Source organism: Patagioenas fasciata, chromosome 26 (genome assembly GCF_037038585.1).
Source record: "Patagioenas fasciata isolate bPatFas1 chromosome 26, bPatFas1.hap1, whole genome shotgun sequence".
NCBI lineage: Eukaryota > Metazoa > Chordata > Aves > Columbiformes > Columbidae > Patagioenas > Patagioenas fasciata.
Genome location: NC_092545.1, coordinates 5,404,324 through 5,417,458, shown reverse-complemented (window position 1 = coordinate 5,417,458; position 13,135 = coordinate 5,404,324). Strand labels below are relative to the sequence as shown.

The following is a 13,135-nucleotide window of genomic DNA, read 5'->3' as shown; positions in this document are numbered from 1 at the left end:
CCGCCCGGCGGGGCTTTATAAGGGGCGGAGGCGGCCGGAGCAGCGCTGCGTTGCCGCCCGCCACCCCGAGTTCCCCCCTCCACCATGAGCTACACGATGGAGCCCCTCGGCAATCCCTCGTATCGCCGGGTGACCGAGACCCGGGCCACCTACAGCCGCGCCAGCGCATCCCCGTCCAGCGGCTTCCGCTCACAGTCGTGGTCCCGGGGCTCGGGCAGCACCGTGTCCTCCTCCTACAAGCGCACCAACCTGGGGGGGCCGCGGGCCGTGTACGGCTCCACGGTGCTGAGCTCCGCCGAGAGCCTGGACGTCAGCCAGTCCTCGCTGCTGAACGGCGCGGCGGAGCTGAAGCTGAGCCGCTCCAACGAGAAGGAGCAGCTGCAGGGGCTGAACGACCGTTTCGCCGGGTACATCGAGAAGGTGCATTACCTGGAGCAGCAGAACAAGGAGATCGAGGCGGAGTTGGCGGCGCTGCGGCAGAAACACGCCGGGCGGGCGCAGCTGAGCGATGCCTACGAGCAGGAGCTGCGGGAGCTGCGCGGGGTCCTGGAGCAGGTGAGCCATGAGAAGGCGCAGATCCAGCTGGACTCGGAGCACATCGAGGAGGACATCCAGCGCCTGCGGGAGCGCTTCGAGGACGAGGCGCGGCTCCGCGACGAGACGGAGGCCACCATCCGCGCCCTGCGCAAGGAGATGGAGGAGGCCTCGCTGATGCGGGCGGAGCTGGACAAGAAGGTGCAGTCGCTGCAGGACGAGGTGGCCTTTCTGCGGGGCAACCACGAGGAGGAGGTGGCCGAGCTGCTGGCGCAGCTCCAGGCGTCCCACGCCACGGTGGAGAGGAAGGACTACCTGAAGACCGACCTGACCACGGCGCTGAAGGAGATCCGCGCCCAGCTGGAGTGCCAGTCCGACCACAACATGCACCAGGCCGAGGAGTGGTTCAAGTGCCGCTACGCCAAGCTGACAGAAGCCGCCGAGCAGAACAAGGAGGCCATTCGCTCCGCCAAGGAGGAGATCGCCGAGTACCGCCGGCAGCTGCAGTCCAAGAGCATCGAGCTGGAGTCGGTGCGCGGCACCAAGGAGTCGCTGGAGCGGCAGCTTAGCGACATCGAGGAGCGTCACAACAACGACCTCAGCACCTACCAGGTAACCGGGGGGGTGTCCCGGGCTGCGCCGAGCCCGGGGCGGGCGGCGGGGGGGCGGTGGTGGTGCCCGGGTACCGGCTCCGCAGTGAGGGATGCGGGAGGCGGTGGCTGCGGAGGATGGGGAGGGCGGTGAGAGCCGGGTGGGTCCTGCTGTGATCTGGGCACTGCCTCCCAGGGAATGAGTGGCTGAAAGTCCCTTCTGAGAACTTTTTCTGCTCTGGCTCTGCGTCAAGCGTATGTCTGTGTCACAGAGGTTTTCTGCGTCTCTGTTGCAGGACACGATTCATCAGCTGGAGAACGAGCTTAGAGGAACAAAGTGGGAAATGGCACGTCACTTGAGGGAATACCAGGACCTCCTCAATGTCAAGATGGCCCTGGATATTGAAATTGCTGCATACAGGTACAGTAGGATCGTTGCAGACATGTGTGGAATATTAATAGCACTGCAGATGCTTCTGGCCTGGGAGGCTTTACCAGAGATAAGTATCTCCCTGCAGTAAACACAAGTAAAATTAGAGCTTGACTAAATTATTACAAGCGTTTTAAAATCTACATAGACTCAAGCAGTCTCTGCAGTAAGAACCCAGAGTTTCTTAGGGAGCAGCTCTCTGGTGATCAGTGGGCACCGCATACGTAGCATGACTCAGTGCAGTGGCACCCGGTGCCGCATTCTGCCCTTCCTCACAAAAGCAAAAGATGCAGCAAAAGACAAGTTTATTTTTAATCCCTGTTTGCTTTGCATATGCCAAGCAAGCGGTGCTTGTCACTTGGATTCCCTTTTATCACTTGAGAGAGACAGCGCACTTGCTTGATCTTGGTTTCAAGCAGGGAGTGCTAGTCTGCTTGTCACAACTTGCTCAACTTTCCTCCAAAGCATCCCCTCTAATCTGGAGCAGGAACACTGCTTGCTATTGCCATCACCTGGCAGTTTTTTTTAGTCTCCTTTGCATCACTTTAGAGCTCTCACTGGAGAACTGCTGATTTTTCTGGGTCACAGACTTAGATGAAAAACATGCATTTGAATATAAGAGAAGTAAAAACAACCCACCTCCAGATCTGCTTAAATTCCTGAGGTTGTTCAGACGAACACACGGGTACCCTTGGGGCTACAGCTGTTTGCTGCCAAAGATAAGTTAGCTGAACAAAAGTCTCTTCAGTTTTCATAGCCACACAAGAAAGGAGGATGCCCGAACTATTGAACTAGGACATACACTCTAATGGGCTTTGATTGTCTCAGCCACAATATTTCCTTTGGGTCTGTTGGCTGTGTCAAATTCCCAGTTCACCCAAGTCATAACGCAGCCTATGAAGTTACCTGCTTTGCCATACTCTGTGCTGTCTTACACCATAATGAAATTTTTGTCATTAAGGGTGAATTTCAGCTGATCAGCTGAAGGTGTTACACCTGCCACATGCAAACCAAGCTAGAAGCTGTTTGCTGAATGTGAATTTTGCAAAAGAGCTGATTCAAGGAAAGCCAAACTGGGGCTGTGAGCGATGGATTATGCTGATCAGCTCCAGCATATTCCTTATACAAACTGATTTCATCCTGCTGACAGAGCGAAATATTCTAATAACTGTCTCTTATGTTGGGTTCCTATGCTCATTTTCCTTCCCTTCCTCCTGTTTCCCTTAGGAAGCTGCTGGAAGGTGAAGAGACAAGATTCAGTGCCTTCTCTGGAAGCATTACTGGACCCATATTCACCCACAGACAACCATCTGTCACAATAGCATCCACTAAAATCCAGAAAACAAAAATCGAACCGCCAAAGCTGAAAGTCCAGCACAAGTTTGTAGAAGAAATCATTGAAGAGACAAAGGTAGAGGATGAGAAGTCTGAAATGGAAGATGCCCTGGCAGCTGTTGCAGAAGAAATGGCAGCCAAGGCCCAGGAGGAAGAAAAGGCAGAAGAAGCCGCAGAGGAAGAAGCTGAGAAGGCGGCTGCAGAAGAAGCAGCTGAGGAAGAAAAGGAGGAAGAGGCAGCAGAGGAGGAGGAAGAAGCCGCAAAATCTGATGCAGCAGAAGAAGGAGGTTCTGAAAAAGAAGAAATAGAGGAAAAAGAAGAAGGGGAGGAGGCTGAGGAAGAGGGGGAAGAAGCTGAGGCCAAGGGCAAAGCCGAAGAGGCAGCAGCAAAGGTAGAGAAGGTCAAAACACCTCCCGCAAAGTCACCCCCTAAATCCCCCCCTAAATCCCCAGTAACCGAGCCAGCCAAGGTTGTCCAGAAAGAAGCAGATGCAGGAAAAGAACAGAAGGTGGAGAAAGGTGGTGAGAAACCAGCCAAGGAGGAAGAGAAAGCGGCATCTCCGGAGAAGCCAGCGACACCAAAGGTGACCTCTCCGGAGAAGCCAGCGACCCCGGAGAAACCCGCGACCCCAGAAAAAGCAGCGACCCCGGAGAAACCCGCAACCCCAGAGAAAGCAGCGACCCCGGAGAAGCTGGTGACGCCGGAGAAGCTCCGTTCTCCTGAAAAACCAGTGAGCCCAGAAAAGCCTCGCACTCCGGAGAAGCCGGTGTCTCCGGAGAAGCCCCGTTCTCCAGAAAAACCAGCCTCTCCGGTCAAAGATGGAAAGGCCGTGGTGGAGGAGACCGTCACTGTCACAAAGGTAACAAAGATTAGTGCCGAGGTAGAGAAGGAGTCCAGGAAAGAAGACATTGCAGTGAATGGTGAGGTGGAGGAGAAAAAGGAAGAGGAATCCAAAGAGAAGGAGGTTGAGGAGGAAGACAAGGGAGTTGTCACTAACGGTCTAGATGTGAGCCCGATTGATGATAAGGGTGAGAAAATTGTAGTAACCAAAAAAGCGGAGAAAATCACTGAAGGTGGGGACAGTACAACCACGTATATCACAAAGTCGGTGACAGTCACTCAGAAGGTAGAGGAACATGAAGAAAGCTTTGAGGAGAAATTAGTGTCCACTAAGAAAGTGGAGAAAGTTACTTCACATGCCATAGTAAAGGAGATTAAAGAGACCGAATAAAATAAATCATAGCTAAATTTAAAAATTCAAGAGCTTGGGTTGGTGCAAAAGGTTAAGCCATATGACAGCTGCAAAATGCATGTGAGTGACGGCTTCAAAGCAGAACGGGTTCTCTCATGGAGGCTCCAGACACACAGTATTTTACTTTTTTGTGCAATATAGGGGAGGGGGGGAATGCATGCAGGCTCAAGATGTGCTCCCTCCACAGAGCTTGGGCTCTAAACTAATCCTAATAATAGTGCATGAGATGAAATGTGCAAAGGAAGCTTTTGAATTTCCTGAGCTGTTGGAGGGACGTATCTGAGGAACGATTTAAGATGTATTATGCAAAGAACCAACTGAGCCAAAACCAAACAGAAAACAGTACTACAGTATTCATGAGAACCAGAACTCTCCTAGCCTTAAAAAAAGCTACTTATAAATAATTATGTTTACCTCACTGGTGCAATTAGGGTGGACTTTTGCTCATGGGAGAACCTAGTTGACATGCACAGTACGCAACCTTTTGTTGTTTGATGTAAAAGTCACAGCAGTTCTTGCTCAATAAAGGTCAATACTGAAAATATTACTTGTCTGGTGACTTTTTTTCCCAACTCAAATCCTTCCCTGAAGTTCAAATCTGTCCTGAACAGGAACATTGTTGCGTGGGTTAAAAAGTTCCTTGAGTTTTTCCTTAATCTTATTTAGAAAATGAGTTTGAATTGGGTATGATGACCAAATTTCCTGTAATGTAACACAAATACTTGAGCAAATACTTTTAACTATTTGTCCATTCAAAAATAGGTGTAGAAATGAGACCCTTCCAGAGCGTGAACTGAGGCTGGGTAGTGCTCAGATTAAACCTGGTCTGCCTGACCCATAAAAGCAAATTAAAGAATACTTGCACTATAAAGGCCTCCTAAGCATTGGCCTACATCCACCACTACTTGCAGGTTGGCTTTATTAAGAAAAAAGCCAATTAAAAGTCCTTCTAAAATCCTGCTACATGGAAAATAACCTGAAATCTGCTGACTAATTGAGGGGCTCATCACAATCTCTATGATTTGCATACACCTTCAATTCTTTACCCTATCAAGAATGGAAGATCAAGTAGGTTTTAATTGAAAAGGTTCTGTGTGTTCTTCACTGGAGGAATTGTAAGAAGTCCGCAGCAGATAAGGCTTTCAAATAAATCTGAATGTCTTTGTGTAGCGAAGTAATGACTGTTTCTCCTGCTGATATCAATAATGGAAATCTGTGCTCAACAGCTTGCTGGTTGAGTGATGTTTAATTAAAGCAGAGTTAGCAAATTAAACGGCAGCTACTCTGTAGCAAGCTTATTTGTGGAAGTTACATGTGTATATGACATAAAACTATACCTTTATGAAGGCGAGTAGCCCCATCAGTAAGGGATTGCACCAAGTTATGTTAAAATACAGAAATGCCCAGTGGTTTGTGAGCACTGAAGCTGCTTTTCCCTTGGGTCTAATTAAAATTTTGGAGAGAACAGTAACACTAAACCCCAAAATTAAACCAGATCCTGGTATTTAATGTAAAATTTTCTCTTTATGTGATTCCAAGTCCCAGAATCTGCTCAGATGTCACAAACTGCAAAGCCAGTGGGCTCCCAACCCTCAGCATAGGAAGTTGGGCATGTTCAGCATGTACCGACCCTTCTACCCGGGTACATCCATGGCATATTCCCAAATATCCTCATTTCTTCCAAAATATCCTCATTTCACCCCCCTTTTCCATCCCAAATATATCACAGCCACTAGTTATTACCCAGGACTGCGTTTCTTTTCCTCTGCTCTAACACATAAAATAAATTGGTGAGTTTAGCCTGTTTCCCACTGCGAGTGTTTCCATTAAACCCTGAGAGAAATAAGCAACTGGTTAACACATTTCTAAATATTTATCAAACTATGAGAACTGATTAATACTTAATGTTGCCAAGAGGTTTTGTCTACTGACATCTGCAATCAAACAGTTTCAAAAGGGAGCATAATTCCAGGGCAGAGATGTATAAATAGGATGTTATTTGCCTGTTCCGCACCAATTACTTCTTCAGACTGTGCATAAGCAGTGAAGGGATTAATTACTTTCAGACACAAAAGTTCATTAATCAATAGGAGAGACTCAGTGAGGGGAAAAACAATAATTAGAGGGAGTTACTGTGAAGATTTATGCATCTTATTTAAGGTGGCCTATCAAGACCACCGCGACTTCAGGAGCTGGAAGGGTCTAAACCAGGATCCTTTTGCCATACCAGGTTGTGGAGATGCTACAATTAAGACATTTTCTGCATCCCAGAACTAAATTCCAAGTGGAAACAAGGCGGGAAGGGTTACAAAACACAAATAGGTTGTGTTTGCCAGGGAGCTGAGTCAGGCACTGGAATTTTCTCCAAGCATCAGGGTCAGTGCTTTTCCCATTCACGTATGAGCTTTTCTTCCTCCTCTGTTCAGGATTAAACTAAGTTTAACTAATCTAGCGAAGCAGCAAACGATGAATTTTCAATTATTTAGTTATAGAAGGTAAATTGTTAGAATGTGGATGTTATACCTGCACAAGTTTTCCTCTTGCTGAGTAGAAGGGGACTGTGTGCGTATCTCAAGCAAAGCATTCGGGACTCCTGGTATTTGCCTCCCTGTGCTGAGATCTCAGCCCCATCCGGACCCCGTCTGCCCAAACAGCGACGGAAAACTCGGGGACAGGCTCTGGGTTTTACTTGCAGCTGCAACTTGTGTTAAAGTTTCCACCGTGTCTCCCTCTGCCTGCTTTTACTGCATTGCGTCAAAGCAGCTCCTGGGTTTTCAAAGGTGAATAAAGGTTGCCAGCAGGATCCCCACAACCCCGAGAGCATCTTGGCGAGCAAACGCACGTTTCCATCCTCCCTCTCACCAGTTTACCTCGGCAGCAAGGCAGGACGGAGGTGACAAACGTGGCCGGACGGTCACTGCAGCTCGTCGCCCTCTGCAGCTCATTGCCATGGCTGTGACTCACACTTTTCTGCAGTCGTGAAATCTCTCCTCTAGCTGCAATACATTAAAAATAACATGAGGAGCAGGGATCGGGCTGAGATACGCTGCAAAACATGTGTTTGTGTGTCTGTGAATGTGCTGGTTTGAGAGCATCCCCGGCAGCCTGGTTGGAACAGCTGTAGTTGTGCCGCATCCCAGAAGTGGAAGGGATATGAAGGACTAAGTGAAGGAGGAGTTTATTTGAAAAAATAGATGAGAAAGAAGCAGCAAAATTAGGTATAGAAAATTCAAAGGAGCTCAGAGTGCTTGGAGAAAGGCAGGATGGGGCAGTGGGTTTAATATGTGCCAATCTATTTAACAGCGCTTTGGCTTTAATGGCTGTGATGGTTTCTCATCGGGCACATGTGTTTTGCTCCATAGGAGCAGAAACCCTGTCCCAACCGAAGTGCCATGCTAAGCATGTTCTGATGGGGCACTTAGGTGCTGATTTCCAAGTGCCATCTCTTAGACTCAACGTTCTGCTGTTTGAACTGAGGGTGTCACCTACCAGGAGGAACAAGTATCCTGCAATCCCATCTATAGTGTTTAAAAGCACTGAGCAAACACCATGTTGTCAAAGACAGGGAAAATTAATTACTTGCATCAAAAACCCTCAAAAAGCACATGTGTGGGGGAAATTAAGTATTTAGAAATGATACCGAAACTCCCAGAACAGGAGTTACTGGAATTAACAGTGTTTCCTTAATTGTTCTACCAACACTGCTTTTTCTTTCTCCTGTTTTTCCTGGGAACGTGGAAGGAAAGAATGGTTTTAAACACTTACCTCATCCATCGTCATCTTCTTTGCAACTCTTTCAACACTGAGAAGGGAGATGCTTTTGAAACACCCCTATAATTTGTATAAAAAGACACCTCCTTTCTCCCTGAGCATAGCCATGGAAAACCAATGCAAACCCACTGATACCACGTACAACATGAAAAGTTCCCCCAAAATCCTATGCAAAAATCCATCTAGCGAAATGTGGCTGAAGTTTCAGTGCAGACACGTAACGCTTGTTTTAGCATGGGTTACCATTTCAAATGGTTTGCTTTGCAGCATTAGTCTAAGCACTTGCCCTAAACACAAGGTTTAATTTGATGCATCAAGTTTAGCTAATTGAAATAAGCTGAGAGCACAGGAGACCGGCATTGCTGTCAGAACCACCAGGCTCTGCTGCTGTTTGGGCTGTTCCTATTCTGTGTCTGAACAGATCCAACCTTTCTTTAGCCCACATGCAAAACTCTGAAGTGCCCTCACAAATTTCCAGAAGAAAATGAGCCTCGTCTATTCACACTGGGTTGACTTAACCACCAGATTTAACAGCCATGTTTCCATTTTGCTTCTGGATTGGTTTGTTAAAAATAGTTTCTTTTTTCAAAAGGGAGCTTGTGTGCACCCAGCAAGACCCATCATGACAGCACCACTGTTTTTACCTTCATCAGATTTCCTTCATAAGATTTACAGCCCCATCAAGTTCTTTGTTCACCTATTAGTGAATCAGCTAGAGACAGAAACCAGTATCCCATATCCCATCTCAGCCTTGAAAGAGCAGTGTGATACACCACTTAACCTTTCAAGTGCATTAGTGACACACAACACACACAAGGCATCTGTGTAAGCATTTCCATAACTTTATTGACTAGCTTTATTGCACATACTTATTGAAGCCTCCATTATTTTACCCACCCAAGGTTTCCATAATTATTTTAAATGCAAATTAAAGACAACTTTCACTCCCACTTTTTTTTTTTACCCCCTTTTAAATTTTAAGGTTCTGAATCACCCAATAAAGACGTAACCCCTGAATTCATACGTGTAGACCATGCGGCATTCAGGGAGCAAGCCAGTGGGTGCTCTGCAAGCAAACTGATACTCTGCACGGAGAGAAACATCATAATCATTAACTTTAAACCTCAGTGGTCACTGAATTAAATATGTGAGACCGCAATTTTAGCTCAGTCAACCATCATTTATTCTGTTGACTTGATGAGAAAGCTGGACTGCCTAAAAATCAAGCCTTCTTCTTTACTTCGCTCTCTTCCTTTCCTGCTGCTTCCTTCTCTTCCTTCTCCTCCTCACCAGTTTCCTCAGCAGCCTCCTGAGACTCCTCTCCTTCTTCAGCTGCTGTTTCTTCCCCTTCTCCTTCCTCTTCCTCACCCTCTTTGGCTTCTTCAGCTTCTTCCTTAGCACCTTCGAAAGGCAAAAAGAAATACTTCACATCCACGTACTGTTCCTAATCCCAATTTAACAGGAGCCAGCATACCTGCATCCTTCAACCCCACACATTGGGATGGCAGCCAGCTGAACATGGTGGGGCTGGCAACAGATTTTTGTAGGACTTTTAAGAGATCAACAAAACCACATGAACAACTTATCCCAGATTTTAGAGGGGGTGTAACACCTCACGAGCCTTTTAAAAATCATAGCCTTGAAAAATATTGACTGTGGACTCACTGCTTTAAGCCTTATCCAGAGACTTGTGTTCAAAACTAGATCTTGTCATTGCTCTCCAACGGGCATTGACTTTGGTTGAACAATAAAACTATCTAGGCCTCAGACAACAGATACCGCTGTGCACTGAACCCAACAGCTACACCCCCAGACATCAGCTGATGCTCCTGTTATCATGGACTGCTCTCTGGGAATCGGTATTGAGCTCAGGATGCCCTTGTTCCTTCTTTTTGAGGCTGTCTGTAATAGCTAAGTACTGTTTGCTCTAGATGAATAGAACATTACATGCTGTTAAAGTATGACCATTCTTGGTTTTGGAAACTTGAATGGAAAAACACACAGTGATTTCCAAAGGAGAATAATCTCATGATCTGCCTGATATTGAACATTTATCTTCTATCCAAGCTTTCCTGCTTAAATGCTCTGTGCTTAATCCCACGATCCCCTGCACATGTGAGCAATGACAGAGGTATAATCATTATTCAGTCATCAGGATTTCTGGATTTTATCATGAAAACATGAAAGAGAGGGATTTGAAAGTAACTAGAAGTACCTTCCTCCTCTTCTTCAGCCTCTTCACCTCCCGCTTCTTCCTCGCCTTCCTCTTTCTCCTCCTCCTCACCTTCCTCCGCAGGGGCTGCCTTGGCTTCCCCCGCTTTAGCAGCCTCTATGGTTTCCTCTATTTCAATCTGCTCTTCCTGGACGTGACTGGAGTAGTAGGTGGGGAAGGAGCGGGTTGTCATCAGGTAAGAGCTGGACTGGAGGCCGCTGTAGGCAGATCTGCCGAACGTCGGGGCAGCCTGGGTGTAGCCACTGGTGATGCTCCCAACGCTGGTGAAACTGAGTCGGGTCTCTTCGCCTTCCAGCAGTTTTCTAGCAGAAAAAAGGCATGCAGAAATGACTTAGTTTTGCTGCAGCAGTATTCAGATTAATCCACAGACCAAGATCCTAAGACACTCTGAGCAGCGTAAGCCCTAAAGGCTGCCTTGTTACAAGAAATAATCCTAGATTATTTCTAATAAATAAAATAATCCTGTTAAGTGCCTATAGCAGCTGAAGTTAGAGGTGTATTTTGGTCGCCTGTATGGCTGCAGGGAACAACGCAGATGTAACAATTTGATGTTATATTTTGGTATTAGACAAGGTTTATAGCCACTTTCTCAATATTCCCCCTTGTGGCACTCGTCGAAAGTGTTTTAGCGCTTCCCATTTCTAACGGTATTAGGACAAAACATTAAACAGCTACTTAGCAGCAATTCTGCTGTAAAATACCTGCTTTGCAGGAGATTGCTTCCATGAGTAGGAAACAATGGCTGTTCTAAAAGCATGTATGGTATTTCCAATTTTGGGAATACAGCCATCTGTATTAATAAGCTCTACTGATACAAAAACCTTCACTGTAAGTACAAAACAGGTATTTTTATCAGTAAAGATAGAAAACTGAGATCTTATCTAGCCAAACTAGAGTTCTGTATGCATATACATACTATTATACTTACTGAAAATTCTGCTTTAAGCAAATATTTTGCCTCAAAAGCACTGCTGCTTGCACCAGCAAGACAAGAAGACCTGATCGAATTCTGACATCTATCTATGAAAATTTCTGCTGGTGGAATGATAAACAGAATTGATTGTCCTGAAGAGAGAATGGGAACCTGATCAGAGTTCTGACTTCCTAAAACATTCCCCCCATCATACCTATATGCTGCAATTTCGATGTCCAGGGCCATTTTCACATTGAGCAGATCTTGATATTCTTTCAAGTACCGAGCCATTTCACTCTTCGTGGTTCTCAGCTCGTTCTCTAATTTGTTGATTGTGTCCTGTTGGAAGTAACAACATTGACAGCGTAAAATTCTTAATCCTCCGATCCCCAGCAGTAACACCTTACAAGGAATCTCTCTAATCCCATTAACCTAATCTTGCTGAAGCAGACAAAGAAAACCAAGAGCTACAACTCCCCCCTTCCCCAGCCAAAAGGCATCATGCACCAAATCTCACCTTCCCTGGCAGGGTTTTCCCACCCCTTATTATTTCATCCCTAGCATTCATTTTGTGCTATCCAAGGACTAAAGCAGGTGGAAGGTTGGCTTTGCTTTTAGCCTCTATGTGCTTTTTCTAGTTTTAGCTTAAAGATATCTTTTTTGTAATGATATCGCCACAGATTTATCAGTTGCATGGTATATTATGCATTACAGCTCTGTGCCATTTCGTATTGTATTTTTATGATACCTTCCAGTTTAGGTACGTGGTCTGATTGCAGAATTCAGGTGTGAGCTAGAAATGATGCCCCCCATGCCAACCCCGGATCCCCCACACACCTGCAGCGCGGAGATGTCGGCGCTTTGCTTCTCTTCCAGCTCCTGCAGCTGCTTCTCCAGCGCCTCGTTCATGCCGCGGGTGGCTTCGATCTCCAGCGTCTTGGCCTTGAGCAGCCGGCGGCTCTCGGACACCTCGTCCTTGGCGGCGCGGACGGCGTCGGTGTTTTTGGCGGCGCTCTCGCTGAGCACGGTGAAGCGGCTGCGGAACCACTCCTCGGCGTTCTGCATGTTGCGGGCCGCCAGCTTCTCGTACTGAGCGCGGATGTCGCGCAGGGCGGCGGAGAGGTCGGGCTTGGCAGACACGTCCATCTCCACCGAGAGGTGCGCGTACTGGATCTGCGCCTGCAGCTCCGCCAGCTCCTCCTCATGCACCTTCTTGAGGAAGGCCAGCTCGTCCAGCAAGCTGTCCACCCGCTTCTCCAGCTCCGCCCGCGCCAGCGCCGCCTCGTCCGCGCCCTTGCGCACCTCCAGCAGCCGCGCCTCCGCGTCCTCCCGGCTCAGCACCTCCTCCTCGTAGCGCGCCTGCAGCCCCCGCAGCGTCTCCTCCAGGCTCTCCCGCTCGCCCTGCAGCGCCTGCTTCTCGCTCGTCGCCTCCTCGGCGGCCAAGCGCAGCTCGCGGATCTCCTGCTCGTACAGGGCGCGGAAGCGGGAGGGCTCGGCGTGTTTCTGCCGCAGCACCAGCAGCTCGGCCTCCAGCACCTTGTTCTGCTGCTCCAGCTCGTGGACGCGCTCGATGAAGCAGGCGAAGCGGTCGTTGAGGTCCTGCAGCTGCGCCCGCTCCTGGCTGCGGATGGACTTGAGGTCGTTGCTGATGGCGGCCACCTGGCTCAGGTCAAGGCTGTCCACGGAGTGCAGGAGGGAGCCCGAGGCGCTGGAGGCGGCGTAGCTGCGCCGCACGGACACCGAGGACACGGGCGCCGACAGGCTGGAGTACGCGGAGCGCCCGGAGCTGTAGCCGCCGCTGCTGCTGCGCATCGCCGAGACGTGGAGCCGCGGGCTCTCGGCGTAGCGCCGCTTGTAGGAGGGGAAGAACGGATCGTAGCCGTAAGAGCTCATGATTGCGGGAGGGAACAGCAGCTGCTCTGCGGAGCGGGGCTGCCCGGCCGCCCCTATTTATCGGCGGGGAGGGCGGGCAGGCGCAGCCGCCAGGAGGGGCCGGGGCGGGACCGGGCGGGACTGAGCCGCGCTCAGGTACCGCCCGCTCCGCACCTCACCGCGGGTTGGGGCCATGTTATGGTTC

At 48.6% G+C, this 13,135-nt stretch overlaps 2 protein-coding genes across 2 annotated transcripts; one reads left to right on the top strand and one right to left on the bottom strand.

The window, feature by feature from the left end:
- The first annotated feature begins 38 nt into the window (after nt 1-38).
- On the top strand, nt 39-4,685 carry NEFM (neurofilament medium chain). The gene is made up of 3 exons (XM_065856531.2): nt 39-1,146; nt 1,421-1,545; nt 2,782-4,685. Exons 1-3 carry the CDS (start codon nt 85-87, stop codon nt 4,118-4,120), a joined length of 2,526 nt encoding a protein of 841 aa, XP_065712603.1. The 5' UTR covers nt 39-84; the 3' UTR covers nt 4,121-4,685.
- A 4,047-nt stretch (nt 4,686-8,732) lies between these two features.
- NEFL (neurofilament light chain) lies at nt 8,733-13,001 on the bottom strand. The gene is made up of 4 exons (XM_065856538.2): nt 11,896-13,001; nt 11,273-11,397; nt 10,128-10,447; nt 8,733-9,313 (listed from the first exon to the last, which is right to left on the bottom strand). Exons 1-4 carry the CDS (start codon nt 12,949-12,951, stop codon nt 9,135-9,137), a joined length of 1,680 nt encoding a protein of 559 aa, XP_065712610.1. The 5' UTR covers nt 12,952-13,001; the 3' UTR covers nt 8,733-9,134.
- Nucleotides 13,002-13,135: the final 134 nt, after the last annotated feature.

What these genes read in the sequence shown, in the direction of transcription:
- NEFL (XM_065856538.2), bottom strand. Translation starts at nt 12,951, where the DNA reads ATGAGCTCTTACGGCTACGATCCGTTCTTCCCCTCCTACAAGCGGCGC. An exon ending in CCGACATCTCCGCGCTGCAG is followed by an intron (nt 11,398 to 11,895) that starts GTGTGTGGGGGA and finishes TACTTCCAACAG; the next exon opens with GACACAATCAACAAATTAGA. An exon ending in ATCGAAATTGCAGCATATAG is followed by an intron (nt 10,448 to 11,272) that starts GTATGATGGGGG and finishes TTTTTCTGCTAG; the next exon opens with AAAACTGCTGGAAGGCGAAG.
- NEFM (XM_065856531.2), top strand. Translation starts at nt 85, where the DNA reads ATGAGCTACACGATGGAGCCCCTCGGCAATCCCTCGTATCGCCGGGTG. An exon ending in ACGACCTCAGCACCTACCAG is followed by an intron (nt 1,147 to 1,420) that starts GTAACCGGGGGG and finishes TCTCTGTTGCAG; the next exon opens with GACACGATTCATCAGCTGGA. An exon ending in ATTGAAATTGCTGCATACAG is followed by an intron (nt 1,546 to 2,781) that starts GTACAGTAGGAT and finishes TGTTTCCCTTAG; the next exon opens with GAAGCTGCTGGAAGGTGAAG.